General features: G+C 39.8%; 2 protein-coding genes across 3 annotated transcripts in view; both read left to right on the top strand.

Annotated features, from left to right (window-relative positions):
• The window catches only part of LOC107727366 (THADA armadillo repeat containing), a 97,487-nt gene extending 80,798 nt beyond the window's left edge, over positions 1-16,689 (top strand). Inside the window, exons 23-27 of one of the 2 annotated variants that reach the window (XM_016537210.1) lie at positions 3,164-3,236; positions 5,021-5,177; positions 5,254-5,376; positions 14,573-14,742; positions 15,811-16,689. In XM_016537210.1, coding sequence (XP_016392696.1) covers positions 3,164-3,236; positions 5,021-5,177; positions 5,254-5,376; positions 14,573-14,742; positions 15,811-16,116 — 829 coding nt within the window. In that variant the 3' untranslated portion in view covers positions 16,117-16,689. Of the gene's footprint in view, positions 1-3,163; positions 3,237-5,017; positions 5,178-5,253; positions 5,377-14,572; positions 14,743-15,810 lie in introns of both variants that reach the window. The other variant, XM_016537209.1, reaches the window with a different exon arrangement.
• A 1,144-nt stretch (positions 16,690-17,833) lies between these two features.
• Positions 17,834-20,771, top strand: LOC107727368 (zinc finger protein 36, C3H1 type-like 2). Its single transcript, XM_016537214.1, has 3 exons — positions 17,834-18,316; positions 18,458-19,321; positions 19,802-20,771. The coding sequence occupies exons 1-3, from the start codon at positions 18,224-18,226 to the stop codon at positions 20,057-20,059; spliced, it is 1,215 nt and encodes a 404-aa protein (XP_016392700.1). The 5' UTR covers positions 17,834-18,223; the 3' UTR covers positions 20,060-20,771.
• Positions 20,772-21,143: the final 372 nt, after the last annotated feature.

Below are 21,143 nucleotides of genomic sequence, written 5' to 3'. Positions count from 1 at the left end.
TAGAACTCACTATAGCCAGTGATGCTGTCTATACTGGATGCAGCACGGCGCGGCACGACACGACAAATCCCCGACAGTATACTGCTGCCGCGTTCTATTTATGACGTGCTGACACAAATTTCAAATGATTTTCAACGGTCACTTTGTCGCATCCAGTGTAGACAGACTTTACCTGTCGCGTCCGGTGCTCTGTGCCGCTTTGTTATTTAAAATCTACAAATGGAAAAGTTTGAATTAAAATAGAATAGTTCCCAAAACCGCAATTTATAAACATGATCCTGTGAAGGAGGACAAGTTTAGATTTAGTAGATTAGTTTTACAGTTTGCCATGATAATGTTTACTGTCCCAAACAACCTCTATAGTCCCAAGACACGTTGTATTTTGTGTCGTCAGAATAAAGCGAGAAAAAATCTTGAGCTCGTGTTGACCACTAGCCTTATTTCAGGCATTTCACCAAAAACCCATTCAAAAAAAACTTTGACTTTGAGACGTCAAAACCAGAAGTGGATGAACTATCATAAGTAATCATATTTAGACATTAGACATGTCTACCATATTATATCTATTGTATGTATATCTCATTTGCTGTTATTAAATTGTATTATGTAGCCTTTATATCAGCATTCAGCAGCCTATAGCCTATATATAAGCAGCCTATATATCAGCATTGTATTAGCCGTCCTACTCTTCACATATCAGTAACCACAATGGACACTGACATTTGACCATCAGTCCAAACAATGGGAGACGGGGAACCTTCACATTAGACAAATTTTGGTGAAATTTCACAGGCTAAAAAAAAAGATGCGGTGTATATTGTCAATAGTGCAGATATAGAAAGCACAGCATACACAGAAGTCACTTTCAAAGCAAGCAGCTTTCTGTTTGACAAAGTGGCGAATCCGTGTGACCAGCTTGAACCCGTTACAAAATCTGCGTGGATAAATCTGTCAAAATTCCCAGTAGCTTGATTTCCCATTGGAAAAAAACTGGATTTCGCCCTTAACAAGTCACCAGACATGATGAACATTAATTTTCCATTCGCATCTGGTTGTGCACACACCAGATTTAAAAGATTAATATTGCATACTAGATTGCACCAGCACCCTAAAAACATAGCATGCTCTCAGCAGCTGTGGACTCCCAACAAACCTCCTCATTGTTGAGGCAGCGGTTTGAGGTGGTGGAGATCCCTCTGGGGAGGCGAGAGGTACTCTGTTGAGCGGCTAGCACTGTTAGCGGGAAGCGTAATGGCTTCAGATGTGGGCTCCGACTACAAAAGAAACCACACATACCTGTGGTCGCCAGCAGGCCCGTGTACATCAATCACTCTTTCATACCTACGGCAGAGCGGGAGGGAGATTGATTTACACATTAAAGGGTCACAGCTACCTGTGCTTTCAATTGAGAGAGTGTTCGTATACCTTTACATAGGGTTATTCCCTATAATTTGTGGGTATGTACATGCTAGGAGGTTGTGTGCATGTCTTAATGTGTGTTTATGTGGCAGCAGGTGCAGTTGGACTGTTGTTTTTGGCTCCTAGGTGCCTGTAGGGGCCTCAGAATAACAACCCAGTGCGCAGTGAACACAGGCCGTCGGTATTACGTTACAAAGACTCCCGCTCCCTGCGACGCTCATACTCTTTCAGTCTCTCCCCTTAAGTTCAGTGTTGTGAAACGCTTCGCGGCGTATTGCTGTTTGTACAGTGTGACATGATACATGTCTTTTGTAGCAGTCGCCCTGTGATTAAGCAACACCGTAGTACTTACGGTTAGCTGTGTGTGTCTGCGATTGTGTAACGCACTTGGACACTTGCAGTGTTGTGTAATGACACATTTGCTGAGTGTATTTTGGTAGCCGTGTTCTGTTGGACAACACATGCTGGATTACACCTGTTCTGAGATCGAGTTAGTAAACCAGCCCCTCTGGACTCGGCCTGGGGGTCGTTTTCAAGTGTGTATCAGTGTGTCGTCAGTTTATGATCAGACAGCATTTATGATCAGGGTCCAGACGGAGGTGGAAAAATCTGGAAATTCTAAAATGGTTATTTACAGAACTGGAAAGTTCAAGAGTGAAAGTAGATACAGTAGCTTTAAATAATAATAATAATGATAATAATAATAATAATAAAATCCTGGAAATTTCTGTAATAAATATGAGTTTTATGAATAATTAATTGGCTTCATATTTAGAATTTTTGTGTACTAAAAATAATGAATAAAAAAATTCAGTTCATTACAAATAAATGGCAAGTGGCACACTGAATTAAAAAAAATTCTGAAGAAAGACACATAGTTTTTTCTTGTAAAACATACTCCAATTATCTTTGTAATAATTGTAATAATTTTTAGTGTAGAACCTTATAACGCTAGATTAGGCTTTATTTACTAATTTATTTATTCATTTTCTTATATGCTTTTTTTATCCATTATGTATTCTAGGTGAGTTTTGTGTCACTCGTGTCATAACTTGGTATTTTATATTATGTGTGTGTGTGTGTGTGTGTGTGTGTGTATATATATATATATACACACACACACACATACATACATACATACATACATACATACATACATACATACATACATACATACATACATACATACATACATACATACATACATACATACATACATACATACATACATACATACATACATACATACATACATACATACATACATACATACATACATACATACATACATACATACATACATACATACATACATATACATATAATATATGTGTGTGTGTGTGTGCGTAAGTGTTTATTTATTTATTCTCTCCCAAAAAGTCCTGGGAGTCATTCCTTTTAAAATGTTTTAGTGAATCATATCAATTCATTTATCAGCATTCACAAATGTTCATGGAAGACCCTGTGTTGCATGTATGGAAATGCATAAAAGAAAACGTGTTGTTAGCCGGTCAGTGAATTTACATGACAACCCTGTAAAAAAAAAAGAGAAAAAAAAAGATTTTGGTCATTGTCGTTCTGTTTTCTGCTGAATTTTTTGGAAAAATCAGTTCATGTGGAAAACACGCCTCGAGCAATCAACATGACTTATGACAATATTTGATGTATTTTTGTTGCATCACCCTCACTTTCCCAGTTGTTGGTAATAAACTGAAGTATGCAGCTGTTCTTGTGTGTGTTTCAGTGTGGAGCTCTACTGTGCCGCTCTCTCCCTAACATCTCAGCTGGTGCTGCACCTGGCCGAGTCAACGCCGCAGGTAAGGAAGAAGAAAAGAAACAAGAGACAGAGGAAGGGAAAGAGTGAAGCATTGTGTTGGAAGTTTCCAGACAGACTTAAGCAAGTTAAACTGGACACTCTATCACTCTCTATCTAGACTGGAGCAGATTACAGATACTTAACCTTATAACGGCTTAACATTCCGCCTCATCTCACTACAAATATGAAAATCCCTGGGAAAAAAGAAAGAGCATATGTGCTTTAGCTTAACCACAGGCTCCGGAAAGATTAACCTGTTTGATTTCACGCAAGTTTTTAAGAGCTGTTAACGTTGTTTGTAGTTCACTGAAATGTTTGTGAATGGTCGTTAGGCGATTAGCCGCTAGGTGTGATGAGGGGGAGGGGGACTGAGCTTTATGGCTTCAGAGATTGTTTTTCATAGTTGACAATGTGATTTCAATGACTACAGTTCAAAAGTTTGTGGTCTTTTTTATTTATTTTTATTTTTTTATAAAGAAACTAATACTTATTCTGCAAAGATTCTTTAATTTCAGGTGTCAGCATAGATTTTTACATTGTTACAAAAAAATCTTATTTTATTTTAATGTTAAATAAACGCTGTTCTTAAACACTTTGTATTTCTAAAAGAATCCTGAAAAGAAAAAAAAATCGCATTTTCTACAAAAATATTAACCAGCACAACTCTTTTCAACATTAATGATAAGAAATGTTTCTTGAGCATGAAATCAGCATATTAAAATTATTTTTGATGTGACACTGAAGACTGGCGTAATGATGCTGGAAATTCAGCTTCGCCTCACAGGAGTAAATTACATTTTATTAAAAAAAAAATAGAAATGGTTATTTTAAATAGTAATAATATTTCACAATATTAATGCATGTTTTAGTGTATTTTTGCTTTTGAACAGTAGTGTATTGTCAAAGCATGATCACAATCACATATCACAATAATATATTTTTAGTTTTATTATAAAGTTATTTTTGCTGGAATTTCAATAAAATATGGTTTCTGTTTTAAATGTGGTAACATTTGGATAATACTGTGAGCTAACTGATTTAATTCAAAGAGAAAGTGTCTTTCATTTCAATGTTCTACTATTAATTTGGAACTGGATGGATGCAAACCAATACTTTGCATTTACATGAACAACAAATTAATTGATTCATAAGCAAGTGAATGACAAGTTTGGCATCAATGCAAAAAAACAAAACAAAAAAAAGACTCAAAACAGTAAAACTAATATTAAAAAATGGATTGCACCAGTTATTATAACAGATTAGATTAATCACTTTCTGAATCACAAGCTGTTGTACAATAACAATAATAACATACAGTGAAGTATCTAATAATAGTCATTATATAATATAATATATAATACAATACAAACATACAGCACTATGTTGTATATATCAACTTTCCAAGGCATTACTATCTTATGCATCACTGTACCATGGTATATCACCACAGGAGTTTTTTTCCCTGAGAGACTGATGTTCTTTCAGTAATGTGTTTGTCTTGCAGCAGGATGTCAGTGAGGCCGCAGTGGTCTGTCTGAGCAGATTGGGGGCGCTGGTCATGCAGGGCTGCGCTGAATAACAATAATAACATACAGTGAAGTATCTAATAATAGTCATTATATAATATAATATATAATACAATACAAACATACAGCACTATGTTGTATATATCAACTTTCCAAGGCATTACTATCTTATGCATCACTGTACCATGGTATATCACCACAGGAGTTTTTTCCCCTGAGAGACTGATGTTCTTTCAGTAATGTGTTTGTCTTGCAGCAGGATGTCAGTGAGGCTGCAGTGGTCTGTCTGAGCAGATTGGGGGCGCTGGTCATGCAGGGCTGCACTGAGGATCAACCTGCAGAAGTCAAACTCATGTCAGCAGAGGTGCTGGTGAAGGCCGTCCCCACCTTACTGACGGCTCCAGCCCTGCCTCTGGGTGAGTGGACGTCTGTGGACAAGAACACGTATGCAGGAATTTGAACTAAAGCTTACACTGTGTGTGTGTTTTCCAGGTATCACACACACTGTGGCACTATGGAAGAGCCTGTTTACATTATTACAGGATGAAGATCAGGACGTCAGAGACGGAGCAGCTGACTTCACCTGCTACATACCAGCCCATTTACACAGCACAGGTACACACACACACACACACACACACACACTAAAAGAACACTCTGGGTTCAGTGCAAGTGAAGCTCTGTTGAAAGCCTTTGTGCCGTAACGTTGAATACCACATTCCCTTTTTTTTTTTTTCATCAGCCAAACCCCTTTGACCGGAAATATTCACTTGAAGTAAATAATAGTACATTTTAAGTTATTTCATTAATTTCACAAAACAATTGCTTGTTTACAGTTGTCTGATGTTGGTTAATGGTCACATGACATGCAGGTAAACAAATAAAATATTAATTGTATAATATAAACTCTTTCTAGTATTTTAAGTATTTGTTTTTGGTGGTTTTTGTTTCAAATTAATTTTATTTATTTGCAAACAAACAAACATATTATGTGTGGTAGGCTAAAATGGTGTGTGCAAAGTAATATTCAATATTTCATATCATGATTTGTATCTGATTTAATTAATTATTAGCTCATCATTATTAGCTTTTCATCAACTCATGAACCCCAGTTTAGGAAATCCTACTACAGATACTTGTTAAAAATAAATTATGTATGTATGTATATATATATATATATATATATATAGTTACAGTAGTACAAAACAAGTACACAGGCAATAAACATTCAAATATACACAGTTTATGAAATATAGCCACAAAACGTAAACTTTGTAATTGTTAGCATAAAACTAGCATGAGTCACTTGCTGCCCTTGTCTGTGCAAATAAATAATTTAATAATTCAATAAATAATCAATATTTAATTTAATAAATAATCAATATTTCAGTTTCATGGCCATGTAAAACCAAAAATACTACAAAGGGATCGTTTACATGAGCGCAAGCTCACTCGTTTACAGGACTGACGTCTGTAACACATACCAAAAGTTCCTCAAAGTAGTTTCACCACTTAAAGAGTGATTTAGTTTAACAGCTCAAACAAAACAGATTTTGCAACTTCGAATCAATATGAGTATTTCAAAGAAAATGCAAGCTGCATATTTTTAAACACTTCCATTGTGAATGCATTACTGTACTGATTTTTCTAAGGAAAAAGTTGTAGGTGTAATTTCTGTGCTTGTATTGAACCCAGAACATTGATTTAAATCAATGGAGACATGGCCTACACAAGACGGATACACAGAACAACACTCACTCAGGAGATCAGATGAGGGAGGTGTTTTAAAGAGTGTTTCTGAGGGATGGGGGGAGGTCAGGTCAGTGCTGTTTACGAGCTCGTCTGACTGAGCGACAGAGGAGAGGTGTGGAGGAGAGGCGGTGAACGGCAGCCCTGCGCCTTTGAAATGGAGGTGTGTGGGTCAGCGATGCAGAGAGGAGCAGCACCTCTGTCCCATAAATCAGTCACATCAAAACAACATCATTACCACATTCTCTGACACGCTGATATCCTGCTTCACATGGGCAAGAAAAACAAGAGCAGGGTGGGGGAAGAGTCTGAGAAAGCCTTGTCCCACAATTCTTTGTGCTTTCTCTTGTCGCCAACCCACAATAAGTTACTGGTTTTGGGTAGCTGACATGAAGTATCAAGCAGTGACAGCTGCTGCAGTTGATCTACATGAGATGTAAAATTGTTATGCATGCAATTTTTCTGATCTCATATACATGGTTGGCTGGAATACTTGACTCTGATTGGTCAATCACTGCATTCTAAAAATGTTTTTGTATAATGATCGTTGAACTGTATAATTATTACATTAGGTGGTAATTATTGTCTCAACTTTCATCAGCCAGTCATTATCACAAAATATTGGATTTATTTTGTGTTTAGTGAATGGCTAGCTGCAAATGATCCCAAACGACAATTGCATATTTGTACTTTAAAAATTAATTTGTCACTCCGCACAAGTGTATAACTTTATATTTTAGCATTTTGTGTATAATTTTATATATTATATTTAGGCCGGTTGATTTAACAATAATTTGGTGCAATTAATTTAGGAAAAAATAATGTTTTACATTTATTAATGCATTATATTATATTATATTATGTTATAATTTATTACATTATAAAACACTACTGTTCAAAGGTTTGAGGTCAGTAAGGTTTTTTATTCTATTTTTTAGGGCACTTTAAATTGATAAAAAATGACAGTGTAAACTTTTACATTGTTGCAGAAGTTCAATTAAAAAAAAGAAGAAGAAAAAAATGCATCACAGTTTCCACAAACATATATTAAGCAGAACAACTCTTTTCAATACTGAAAATCATAGGAAATGTTTGCAAATATATGCAAATCAGCAAATTAGAATGATTTCTGTCATGTGATGCTGAAAATTCAGCTTTGCATCATAGGAATAAATTACATTTTAAAATATTTTCAAATAGAAAAAAAGTTATTTTAAATTGTAATAATATATCACAATATTATGGTTTTTACAGTATTTTTGATCTAATAAATGCAGCCTTGGTGAACATGAGAGACTATTTTCAAAAACATTTAATTAAAATCTTTCCTATCCCTAACTTTTGAACTGTAATGCATGTGTAAATTTTATCCTAAAATGTTGATGGTGAAAAAATAGTTTACTGGTATGTTACTTTTCAACAGACTTCTAGTTTTAGAAAGAAACTTGACTCTGAGAAAGATGAAGCAGTTCAGATATATATGAAGTAACTAACATGATCTCCCATGCACTGTAATCACATTTCTGGCTTTGTACTTGGCCCTCTTTCTTTTCACCGTCACAGTGAAGTCTTTGTGCAGTACACGAAACCGAATTCAATTAGACACTTTTATTCCTCTGCTATCTCAATACAAATTAGGTTGGAAATCAGAACCCCTGGCATCACTTGACAAGGCTTTTAGGAGGGTGAGAGGTGCATCTGATAACAGTATTAAGACGGAATAGGACCATATTCTCACGGGGGGAACTCGGGAGTGTTCAAGCATTTCAAATGTAATTACTGTCCCCGAAATGCTCAGTGCTTTTCACTTGTGTTTGCCAGGTTTTTTTCGGGACTGGTTTGCCTCGGTTACAGAGACGTAGCATTGAACAAGTGTAAATATTTGGTGATGAGTAGTTGCTAAGGTGTTGCTTACTGGCCCAAGTTAAAAAAAAACTCTGTAATATGCAAGTCTACAGCATTACTAAGGGACTTTTTTTGCCTGTTTTTCCTCTGCCAGGCAAAAATCACATTCTGATCCCTTAGAAATAACCTCTGGTCAACAAAACGCGTGATTTGAGGCATTACTCATGTCAGAAGTTCAAACGGTGTGGGACGCATAGTTTATTGCTTAGGGTTAAAGTTTTGTTCGAATCCCTAAACCAAGAACCATTAATTATGTTGCCTTGGTGTATTATTGTTGTCGCCATAATGTGAATCACCATAATAATGCTCCTTCTTGTTCCACTACCGAATCGTGTTTTTACTTGCCATATTTAAATATAAAGCATTATTACTGTTATTACATGTAAATTGCAAAGCTTTTTCCCCCCATGTTATATCCAAGTACAACATCAACTCTTTCAACTCTTTTGAAAAACCTTAAACATTTGTTGCTCGCATTACTCTGGTTGGTATTGTTCTTGGCGCATCTGGTTTCGTTTTGAGGACGTTCTCACCAGTCAGCTAATGTCCAGCTCCAGTGCTGTGCGTGTAATGTCTTTAGCAGTAGATGCCCTGTAGTCATTCATGTAATGGATTACAAGATGAGGTCTGAACTGATCCGTGGATCATCCATGCATTAAACCCGTAGTGTAGCTCAAAGGTGCTCAATCATTAAAGCAGAGCTCTTTGGCACTAATAGTTTAGGCATATTGGCCCTGTCATTCATTTTAGCTTAAACATGTTCTGGAACTAAAATCCTGTTTTATCCATTAAGAAACTGATTTTTAATTATATAAATCATTTCCATGAGCTCTGAGATTGTATAATTTTAACAAATTAGTTATTATTATAATTATTTAATGATATTTAATTGCTGAATTTCTGTACAGAATCTGTATTAGATCCATGGAAATGAGCAACTGTTGGTCTCAAATTGTTGAGTATTTTTAACTTCATATCAAAGTTTATGGTAACACTTTAGAATAGGGAATACATATTCACTGTTAAGAGTTTTGCCTTAAAGGGTTCATATGATTTTGCTAAAAAGAACATTATTTTGTGTATTTGGTGTAATGAAATGTGTTTATGCGGTTTAAGGTTCAAAAAACACATTATTTTCCACATACTGTACATTGTTTCTCCTCTATGCCCCGCCTTTCTGAAACGCGTCGATTTTTACAAAGCTCATCGGTCTGAAAAAGCGAGGTGTGCTCTGATTGGCCAGCTATCCAGTGCGTTGTGATTGGCCGAATTCCTCAATCGTGTGACGGAAATGTTCCTTCCGTTTCCATATTGTGATGCCTGCGGCAACCACACGTGACGACCCCGGGCTGGACTCCGCTTCGTCCACGGTGAAAGCCGATCCGGTGATCCACAGCGCGAAGTTGAAGTATTTCCTCAGCGACCAGCATGGATCAGCTCCAGGCATGACGAAGCGATTTCGTACTCTTTTGGAAGGCCAAACAAAGTAGTTTCGCATTCACAACGAAGCACACAGCGCCTTCACGACATGGCGGCGGCGGCAACAATACTACAGCAAGAATAAAAGTTACGCCTTCTTTCTTTGCGTGAACATTTGGGCGGCGTTATGCAAATCTTCCCACATCGTGACGTAGACGTGGGGGCGTGTTAGAACGAGCCGTTTTAGGTAGGTGTGGCTGACTCTTAACTTTTATAAAGAATATCTCTTTGGATTTGAGACTTTAGTCTTTGCAACTTTACAGATCTTCTTTATGCACCAAGAGCTTGTAACACTCCAAAGAGAAAGGAAAAATTGAAATCGCATCATATGACCCCTTTAATAAACTCCTAATTTGCTGCTTATTAATATCTAGTAAGGTAGTTGTTAAGTTCAGGTATGGGGTCAGGTTAAAGGATCTAGAACTTAGTCATGCAGAATAAGGCATTAATACATGTCTAATGAGTACTAATAAACAGCTAGTTATATGCATGCTAATAAGCAACTAGTTATTAGTGAAAATCGGACCTTAAAATAAAGTTGTGATTCAACTCAGAGCTTTTTGGCCTTTACTGAATTTTACAAATCCCTATGAAGAAAATTAATAGGATAAATGCTTCCTGAACCAAGGCCTCTGAAAAAATGGGCAGCCACTGTCTATTGACACAGGAAGAATTCTAAGGATTCTGAGGTACCACATACGTTACAGAGTCTTTTTCCCATCAGTCTTAGGGTCATGTGACCGTGTGCCAGGCCTTTTAACCAGCAGACACCTGGGTGATACTGTAACACTCCCGTTAGACAGGTTAGACTGATGTAAGGGACACTAAAGAACTCTAGCAGACGTCTTAGTTTTGACATAAATGTGTCAGATGATATCCGTCTCCAGTGCTTCACCTGATTCTGCTGGCCTGCTTAATATCCAGGGCCATGATCATAAAAGTAAGCTGCACTGAAAATCAAATGTAGGTTTAAGGTATGCAGTTATTGGTCTCTTGCTCTCCCAATGGGAGCTGACAGAGATTGAGATTTTTTGTCAACTGATAACAGTTCTAGCTTCTGCTTTTGACAAAAAAAGTCATTACACTGCAACAGTAGAATTAAAAATAATAGCTAGATCACAAAAATTGCACAAATATAATGGTATAATAATATCATTGTTATTTACACCCTTATATTTGTGCAATTTTTGTGATCTGTTATTATTACATAAAGATTTTTGTCAATTAAAAATAATGGCACTAATATAATGGTATAAATACTACGAAAGAAGTTGATATTTATATTTATCGGATTGTCGGTCTATCTAGTTTGTGCGTGCGAGAATGCTTGCATGTGTACGTGTGTTTGTGTTTGAGCCGCCTCTAGTTCCTTGTTTCTCATAGATCTCTGAAGGAAGTTAGAGCTGTAAAAGTGTGTGTGTTTTCGCACCTTGACACCACTCTCGCCCACACCAACACTTCCTGCCCGCAGACTTCTTGCACCTTGTTCTGGGTGTGTGTCCAAATATGCATGTATGTATGTGAGAGAGTGTGCAATGATGCACATGTGGTCATTCCCACATGCACTGAAAGCTCTAGCCACATACAAGCCCTGTGCCTTTGATTTAACATTTGATTTACCTTGATAAGTAAGACTGTGTGTGTGTATACAGAATTTAAATTTCTGTATGCATTTCTTTCCAAACCTGTATGACTTTCTTCTGTGGAACACAAAAGGTTATCATAGGGCTTCTGAAGACTTCACCGTCATGTGAATACTTTTATGGTGCTTTTTTTGTTCTTCTGGAGCTAGGCAGCACCCATCCTCATTCACTTTCATTATACTAAGAAAAGCAGTCAGGATATTCTTCAGAAAGTATTATGTTGTGTCCCACTGAAGAAAGCATGTCATACAGGTTTGGAACAACATGAGAGTGAGTAAATGACAGAATTTCCATTTTTAGGTCTGTTTAGTGTAGTTTATTGGGATAAAGTGGTCAAACCCACTATGAGACCCCTGCTGCATCATGGGTAGGCTTGATAAATAAGGATTTGGAGAGGTCGTCTCATTCATCCAGCCCATCTTCCTGCTCGCCCGACACCCGACACTCGCCCAGCTGTGCTCGCTCACATCCCAGATTTGCCACACACTAAAGCTCTTCTTGCTCTCATTATTCAGAAAGTTTTTTAATTAGTTCCAGTTCCACGACTCCCACAGATCGATTACGGGAATGAAACTGCCCTTCTCTTCCTTCTGGAATCTCTGCACAACTGTGTGCGCCTAGACACAAACCGGCTGGGCGAAGTGCCCCGAAACACCTCACAAACATTTCTGCTGTCTGTCACATCTACAGCCAAGATCTAGAAGCTTCTTCACTTTAACTTAAAGGGATAGTTGAGCCAAAAGTCTGTTATTATGTACTCGTTCCAAACCTGTGTCATTTTTTGTTCTTCTGTGGGACCTAAAAGAAGACATTTTGAGGAATGTCTCAGTAGCTATGTTTCCATCACCCTGTTTTTATGCGCATTCTGAAGTATCGCAGTGATGGAAACGGCAAATTTCAAATCAAAATCACTTAATTTAAGTTTTTACGCTCGCTTGAGGTGGTTTTTACTTGTGCGAAAAAGGGTTAATGCGAATAATGGGAGATGGAAACTTTATGCCGCATAAATTCCTCCATACGCATCAAAAAAGTTATGTAACTTTGCCCTATGGGACGGCAAAACCTGACCCATCTCGTTCCACAGCATCTGAAATGTTCTGTCTGTCATCAAAGTATTTCTATATAATTGTCTTACATGACAGCGTTCCCAAACAGCAATGACCGCATTTATTGTTTCGTCTGCTTGCTCTGAGGCGCAAATAATAAAAATTATATTCAGTGGCTTCTCATACTTTTCTTAGTGATATATGCTAGTTTATCAGGAAGTGACTCATTGGATGGAAACGGTGCTTATTCGCAAATGTTTTATGCGATTTTCCAATTTTGCGCACAAGTTAAATTCGCAACTTTGGATGGAAACCCAGCTAGTGTGTTTATCTCCATATAATAGAAGCCACTGGTCACCAAAACAGGTTGGTTACCAGCATTCTTCAAAATATCCACAGAAGAACAAAACATCAAACCGGTTTGAAGAACATGATGGTGAGTCAATGGTGACAGAATTTTAGTTTTTGGGTAAAATATCCCGTTAAGAGCAGCAAGGACTTGAACACACTGTTGCATACACCGTTAGGAACATTATGAAAATACAGAAGTGGTAGAAGGACAACTTTGTACCTTATCTACCCATAAAAGGTGCATAATAGAGTAGTAATATGTACTCTTAAGGTGCTACTATGATCGTTTTAGGCATAAAAAAAGATACAAAGTTGTCCTTTTTAGGGTACTGCACAAGTAACAAGCTGTTGTACCCGCAAAAGTAACATTTTTTTAAATGAGAGCGTACATTTTCAGCCTTTAAATTTGGAATTTATACAGATGCGATATGTTATATGAATGTTCTGAAACACATCAAAGGTTCTCCTTAAAAATAACACCCAAAACACTCGCTCTCGCAGATGTGAATACAGAACATCCTGTTGAGTAAGCGCTGAAGAGATTAAGAAATCCTGTTATTAAAGTGCTAAACCACAGAAAAGGGAATGGAAAGAGCTTGAGTTTCCTATTATTTCTTAATGTCTGGGTGCCGTTATTTGTTCGGCCTTGGATGGCGTCCAGCACCAAAGTCCACGGGGATGAAAAGCACCTCTGACATCAGACTCCGGTAAAGCAAGAGATGGGGCGTCCCAACACATCACACAGAGAAAGGACCATGTCACCACCTGATGTTCTTTCCATGTTCTTGTAACGTCTGTCTGTGGCCTTCTACTAAATTTGCCTTGGAAAGCCGATCTGTGTAGAGGTTGCTTTCCCAGAGTTCCTTTTGGGGGAGGGGTGAATGGGTGGGCAGCCTTTAAGGTGTTGCTTTGCTCTTGTTCTCTCTTTTGGTTTTGACTGGCAAGTCCTGATGACTTTTGAAGTCGCCTTAGTAATTTGCATGTCAGATTCTGGTTAGGAAGGGGGGTGGTGGAGGGAAACCGGAGTTCAAAACAAACTGCATCAGATCTCTCACGTTACTGCTTTGATGCATGAACAACTGGGGTCGTTAAAGCCAAAGGGAGGTCGATGGGCGTCAGTGTTGTTGTGTCTTCGTATGCGTACTTAGATCTTTTCTCACTTCCCTTATCTCACATCTAAACCTATTCTTAGACCCAACTTCCCGACCGTTGAGTCAAAAACGACCGGTATCAAATGCCTGCACGCGTGCATATGGCACGTTGTGGTTTCCGTTGTGCGCGTTTTGCTTCTGAGTTATAGTTTTGTTTCTCTCAAATGGGTTCCATGCCAGGCGAAGATGGAAACACGCTGTCTAGAGAACAAAAAGAGAGCGAGGCATCAATCTCAGGCTGTTGCTTTACATCCAACGCTCTGGCAAGTCTCAGATTGGGAGCAGATTGCATTGTGGCAAAGCACCACCTCCATTGCCTGAACCCAGTAATGCCTTGGAGACGAAAGAAACCAGACTAAGATTGACATGGCTCATTAAATTGATCTATTTAAACTTTCCATACGTGTGTTCCAGAATCATTCGTTTCGCTGAATTCTGTTACATCAGGGAATATCTGTCAGACTTCTGTGCTCTACCGCATTTCTAGGTGTTTCCACGGGTGCCGTCTCTCCTCCGGTTGCCCTGGAGATGGGGGTGGGTCTTTTGTGCCAGCTGTTCCAGATGTGGGACCAGGTGGCTGCTGGAATGGTGAACCTGATACAGTGGCTCCTGGGAGATGAACAATCGGATACAAGGTGTGAAGAGTCACTGGACTTGGTAAGGAGCACTTTTGCTTTTTTCTTGTGTAACTTGTTTTTAATGCATTACTGATTTTGCTCATGTTTGGGAGCTTTTTTAAACTTTGGCACTAAATTTGTACAGCCACAAATGACATCAGAATCATGACACAAAAATTTGGCAACTTATTGTGGAGCGGTGTGCTATTACTTTTCAAAACTGTGAAATGTTTAAGCTTCAGATAGCGGGTGATACAATTGTGTGGAAAACCCCATAGACTTACATTGATGGACCTATATTTTTTAGCCACCTTGATTCTGGAAATATTTTCCCCATTCATTTTTCCCATAGGAATTTTAAAGTATCTGTTGAAGAGTTGTAAGCTATAAACCAAACAGTTACAAGGTGAATCACAACATTACAAACTTTGATTTGAAGCTAAAAATGTATTTAAAAATTGGATTCTTAACAGCTTCAATGAGGAAAGGACTACAATCCCATAAAGCCCTGAGAATGACATAATAAAAACAATATATTTAGTTTATTGCAAACTGTGCTTTAATATACAAATATTGAAGTAGTTTGAGAGCATATGGAGACTGACTCAAGTATGTCATAATGGGTGCTAAAGTATTCTTTTGTGAATTGCTTGATGTGTGGAGATTTTTCTGCAGAATCATGGGTAATGTAGTTTTTTCCACCAGGAATTCCTCTATTCAATATGATTATCTTAAAAATAAGTTGAAATAAGGGACTGACGGCTTCAACTAAAGCATATACCATTGATTTATAACCTCACTGCTCAAAGTGTATAAGTTACAGTTTAAAATCTATAAATTGGATTTTTAATTCCAGAACCCAACTGTTGCACTTTATATGACCTGTCTATTAAAATAGGCCACTACGCATTCACTTATTAACACCCTAGAAATCCCCCAGAACGCCCTACTGCATATCAAAGAACTAAAAATCACTCAAAACACTTTGGAAACTGCATAGCAATTCCCTGGAAGCACCCATTGTCTTCATTGTCAATGCCCTGCTCGCTTTGTCTTCAGAAAATCTAGTTTAAATATGTAGGTTCTTCTTATTCTCCTCCTTTTCCAGGATGAGGAGTTCCTCTTTGAGAAGGGAGATCTTAACCTGTGGGCAGAGCCTTTGTTATGGGCACGGATGTTGCACAGACACCTCTCTGCCCTCGTAAGTGTGACACATTCACCTGATGTAAGCGCCGCAGAACTGGACCGACTATCAGCCATCGCAAAGAGCAATGCCCTGGCGGCTCAGCATTCGACGAAAGCCCTCCCTGCACTGCCCCAGTTTTCAGCCACCATCGAGTATGCCAAGATATCGCTGCGGAAAGAGAGAACGTCACTCGCTCTGAATCTTCTAGATACACTTAGATCTTCTTAGATGACTGTGAAAGATAGAGAAATTGAAAGGTGTCATGCATTACGAACCTATTTTAATCTCACAGTGGTTTTCCTGTTTAAGAGCTGAATTGCATGCAGGCATGACCACATACTTTTTTAATTCAAATAAAGTTTATTACATTCATTTAACTGTGGGATTACTTTTGTACAGTAATGTGTGTTTACAATACTGAGAATGTGAGAGGTTTTATTCAACTCAGCTGTGTTTTCAATATCACACCTTGTGGTATTTGAGCAAGCTGTTGTATTTTCTTATGCATAGCTTAACTGACATTTTTTGCTTGCTCCTGTGTATGTTATGCAATCTGAGCAAAACAGTCTGGTGTCCGTTTGCTAAGTAGACAGCTGGGCTGCCTTCAGGGGCTGTAGTAGCAATGTTCCCCTTTTACTGTAAAATGATGTAATGTTTTGGAATGTCAGCAGCCTATTCCTCACACACACACACACACACACACACACACAGGGTGGGTAAAATAATACATACCGTTCTCCTCACCAGGATCAGTTTTTTTTTTTTTTTTCATTTATGTGTAAATGTGCTTCACTGAAACCAATTCAACTCAGCTGTGTTTTCAATATCACACCTTGTGGTATTTGAGCAAGCTGTTGTATTTTCTTATGCATAGCTTAACTGACATTTTTTGCTTGCTCCTGTGTATGTTATGCAATCTGAGCAAAACAGTCTGGTGTCCGTTTGCTAAGTAGACAGCTGGGCTGCCTTCAGGGGCTGTAGTAGCAATGTTCCCCTTTTACTGTAAAATGATGTAATGTTTTGGAATGTCAGCAGCCTATTCCTCACACACACACACACACACACACACACACAGGGTGGGTAAAATAATACATACCGTTCTCCTCACCAGGATCAGTTTTTTTTTTTTTTTTTCATTTGTGTGTAAATGTGCTTCACTGAAACCATAAAAAAAGGAATTGTAATAAAAGAGTACTGCTGAGAAATGCAATGGGAACTGAAGGAGAAAAAAAGAGGGAATGTGAAGTGAAATATATTTTTGGCCTGTCATATTTTTTGCCTGTAGGTGGCGCTCAAGCTCTTTTTTTGACGAGAGGCATTGAGACCGTTAGAGGGCAGTATTGTATCGTTTTTGTTAGAGTTTAGAGTTTGAGTTTCTTGAAGGATTTGATTTTTACTTTGTTGCAGCTTGTTGAAAATTTTAGGTTTCATGTCTATATTTTTTTTAAATAAATGATACAATGCAAAAAAAAATTTTTTTTATTTTTTTTAAATGCAATTCTAGGCTAAAATGCACTTTATTTATACAGGGAAAGATAAGCAGAGGAAAACGTAACATGCAGATAAGTGTCATGTGTATTAGATCTGGCACAACTTCAAAGTTTGGCCTCTCGGTCTCGATTATGCAATCGCACTCACCCACTAAACATTTCCTGATATCACAGCGACCAGCCTCGAGCCCGTGCACGCCAAGTGTCGTCAACACCGTGCGTGTGTCTGCATGATACAAGTTATATATATATATATATGTGTGTGTGTGTGTGTATATATATATACATATATATGTGTGTGTGTATATATATATAACCTTTGATCAAAGTTTTCCTAAAAACCAAAATGCGTGAAAATATAATGTATTAGTATTTATATAGTGTTTTGAAGTATTTATTGACTTCTTGTTTTAGAAATATGTGTTGGTTGCACCGAGTTCATCTTGTAAGTTGTTCGGTGTTGGAGAGGTGCTGTGAGTGAGTGTGTGCGCCGCAGGAGGGGTGCAGAAAGCGACCAATCAGATCCACAGTCCTGGCGACACTTGAAAAAAAGCAGGGCGTAACATTTGAGGCAACTTTCGCAGTAAGATCCTCCTCCTCTTTACGCGCTGTCCTCAAGCTTATATGTGCGGGAGAGTAAAGCAGACTCTTTACTGTTCTGGCTCGGCTCTGCGCGGTGGGAGAAGACTAACAACACAAGCACGCAACGAGGAACTCAGCCTTCCTTCTCTGAGTTTCAGAGCACGTCTGAGACTAGCCTTTTCTGTTCCGTATCTTTTGCACAAAGTCTAAGCCAGTGGCAAACTAAACGCCTTCGCATCCAAAGGCTCCAAGTCGGTCCTCAAATGAGAGATCATCTGCGACTGTCTTCTTCTGAAGAAACAGAAATGTCTGCGACCATCCTGTCCGCTTTCTACGACATCGACATGCTGTACAAGGTACTTTGCTGATTTAACAAACAAGCTTGCTTCTTATCTTTGCTGGGACTTTACAAAGTTAGTGCATGGCCGAATCGAGTGCATACATAGTTTTGCAACTACATTGCATTGATTGTAACTTTGTTTCTCCTCTCTACACAGCAGGAGAAGAGCCTCAACATTAACGCCATTCACATTAACAGCATGCTGGATAAGAAAGCAGTCGGGGCCCCGGTAACAACCTCCAGCAGCAGCACCAACAACTGCAACTCGTACGCGTCAGGATTCTTCCGTCGAAACTCCACCAGCAACATGGAGTCCATGACAAACGGCAACAAGTACCCCGCCAGCTCCTACAGCAGCAGCATGAAGGAGAACGCCATCATGAACAAGGAGAACAAGTTCCGCGACCGCGCCTACAGCGAGAGCGCCCAGCAGCTGCAGCAGAAGCCGGGCTCGCAGATCAACTCCACCCGCTACAAGACGGAGCTCTGCAGGCCTTTCGAGGAAAACGGCGCTTGCAAGTACGGCGAGAAGTGCCAGTTTGCGCACGGCTACCACGAGCTGAGAAGCCTGTCTCGCCACCCGAAGTACAAAACCGAGCCCTGTCGCACTTTCCACACCATCGGCTTCTGCCCGTACGGTCCGCGGTGCCACTTCATCCACAACGCCGACGAGCGCAGACCGGCGCCGAGCAACGCCAACAGCGTGCAGGGAGAGTCCGCCAAGCCTGTTCGGTGCGAGCCGGTGAGCGGCTACGGACAGCACCAGCAGCACCGACCGAAACTCCACCACAGCCTCAGCTTCTCGGGTTTCTCCAGCCACCACCACCACGGACTCGACTCGCCCCTTCTCGAGAGCCCCACGTCGCGCACGCCGCCTCCCTCCAGCGGCTCCTCCTGCGCCGCGAGCTTCTACGAAGACGCTCGCTGCCTCGGAAACAGTGCCTTCTCTTTCACCGGCCAAGACCTCAAAGCCCTGCTCGCGCCGCTGGCCGTGCACACGCACAACGGTTATTACGCAAACCTTCAGGTCAACATGGGCGACGGCCTCGGCCACTTGCAGTCCCTCCAGCGCCTGTCAGAGTCGCCGGTGTTCGACTCGCCCCCCAGCCCGCCTGACAGCATCTCTGACCGTGAGAGCTACGCCAGTCCGCGGTGCCACTTCATCCACAACGCCGACGAGCGCAGACCGGCGCCGAGCAACGCCAACAGCGTGCAGGGAGAGTCCGCCAAGCCTGTTCGGTGCGAGCCGGTGAGCGGCTACGGACAGCACCAGCAGCACCGACCGAAACTCCACCACAGCCTCAGCTTCTCGGGTTTCTCCAGCCACCACCACCACGGACTCGACTCGCCCCTTCTCGAGAGCCCCACGTCGCGCACGCCGCCTCCCTCCAGCGGCTCCTCCTGCGCCGCGAGCTTCTACGAAGACGCTCGCTGCCTCGGAAACAGTGCCTTCTCTTTCACCGGCCAAGACCTCAAAGCCCTGCTCGCGCCGCTGGCCGTGCACACGCACAACGGTTATTACGGAAACCTTCAGGTCAACATGGGCGACGGCCTCGGCCACTTGCAGTCCCTCCAGCGCCTGTCAGAGTCGCCGGTGTTCGACTCGCCCCCCAGCCCGCCTGACAGCATCTCTGACCGTGAGAGCTACGCCAGCGGCTCGCTCAGCTCCTCCGGAAGTCTCAGCGGCTCTGAGTCTCCCAGTCTGGACGGCGGGAGGCGTTTGCCAATCTTCAGCAGGCTGTCGATTTCCGATGATTAATCCGCTTTTTGTTGTTGTTGTTGTAGTGGACTCGATAGCGGAGGACTCTCCCGTTAGATAGGTAGTTGAGCAATAGACTTTTTAATATCGAGGGAGATGGATTTGTTTTTGTCAGACGCTCGACATGGCATTAGTCTGTTTGAACTGCTTTGAAGGCATTCCACCGGTGCAGTTTGTTGCATTCTCTTGGTCTTTTTGGACCACCTACTTTCCAGATTTTTGTACAAAAGACTTGTGAACGTGAAAGACCGAGCGGTTTCAGATTTTCCTTCATCCTTGCCAAGAATATGCCTTGACGAAAAGTATACTAGTTTTCAAAGTATGTACATTCATTCCAAAAGTTTATCCAGTTTCGCGGCGCCACCCAGTGGTTTGGTTGGTTTGTGCAGTTTGAAGCTCTCATTTGGCTTGTTGGGAAATCACTGCTGATGGTTGAATATATCTTTTTTTTTTTTTTTTTTTTTTTTAGCTGATACGAGTGATTACATAGCAGTGCTTAACTGGCTATGAACTATTTAACTTATTTATTTTATCTTGTGAAAAGTATAGGCTACATTGTTAATTGTGTCCATACTGTATTTATCGAGTATGATGAAGCAATAGATCTATATTCTTATGTTTAAATTATGATCGCCATTATTAATCTACATAAAGTGGAGTGTATGTTCTTTTCACAGTAATATATATTTTTGTTTGGTCTCTTTTTGTAACTTCACTTTATTTTATTGTAAATGATGAGTAAAAAAAAAAAAAAAATCTTAATTTAAGAGATTGTATGTGATATTTATTTCATTCATTTTGTTTCCTTGTTTACGTTCATTAAAAACAGTTTGTGTGATTTGCTGTTTGTTGGGATCTTACTTTTCAGAAGGGTGTTTTGTTCATTTTTTTTTTTGTCATTTTGGAGAATCGTCAGACCCTTTAGGTTTGTCAGTAGAATGTATAAACTGTGGTTGGCAGAGGACCGTCCAAACATGTACTAGCCTTAAATTTTCATAGAAATCAGATTTCAAAGATCCCAAGTAAATAGATTAACCAAAAAGTATTTTATTATTTTTTTTGTACGTATATCTCTATACAATGC

The sequence above is a fragment of the Sinocyclocheilus rhinocerous genome, unplaced genomic scaffold, assembly GCF_001515625.1.
Source record: "Sinocyclocheilus rhinocerous isolate Xijiao unplaced genomic scaffold, SAMN03320098_v1.1 scaffold756, whole genome shotgun sequence".
NCBI classification, from domain to species: domain Eukaryota; kingdom Metazoa; phylum Chordata; class Actinopteri; order Cypriniformes; family Cyprinidae; genus Sinocyclocheilus; species Sinocyclocheilus rhinocerous.
This window is presented reverse-complemented; position numbering and strand designations above follow the sequence as displayed.

What these genes read in the sequence shown, in the direction of transcription:
- LOC107727368 (XM_016537214.1), top strand. Translation starts at nt 18,224, where the DNA reads ATGAGAGATCATCTGCGACTGTCTTCTTCTGAAGAAACAGAAATGTCT. An exon ending in ACATCGACATGCTGTACAAG is followed by an intron (nt 18,317 to 18,457) that starts GTACTTTGCTGA and finishes CTCTCTACACAG; the next exon opens with CAGGAGAAGAGCCTCAACAT. An exon ending in ACAACGGTTATTACGCAAAC is followed by an intron (nt 19,322 to 19,801) that starts CTTCAGGTCAAC and finishes CCGCTGGCCGTG; the next exon opens with CACACGCACAACGGTTATTA.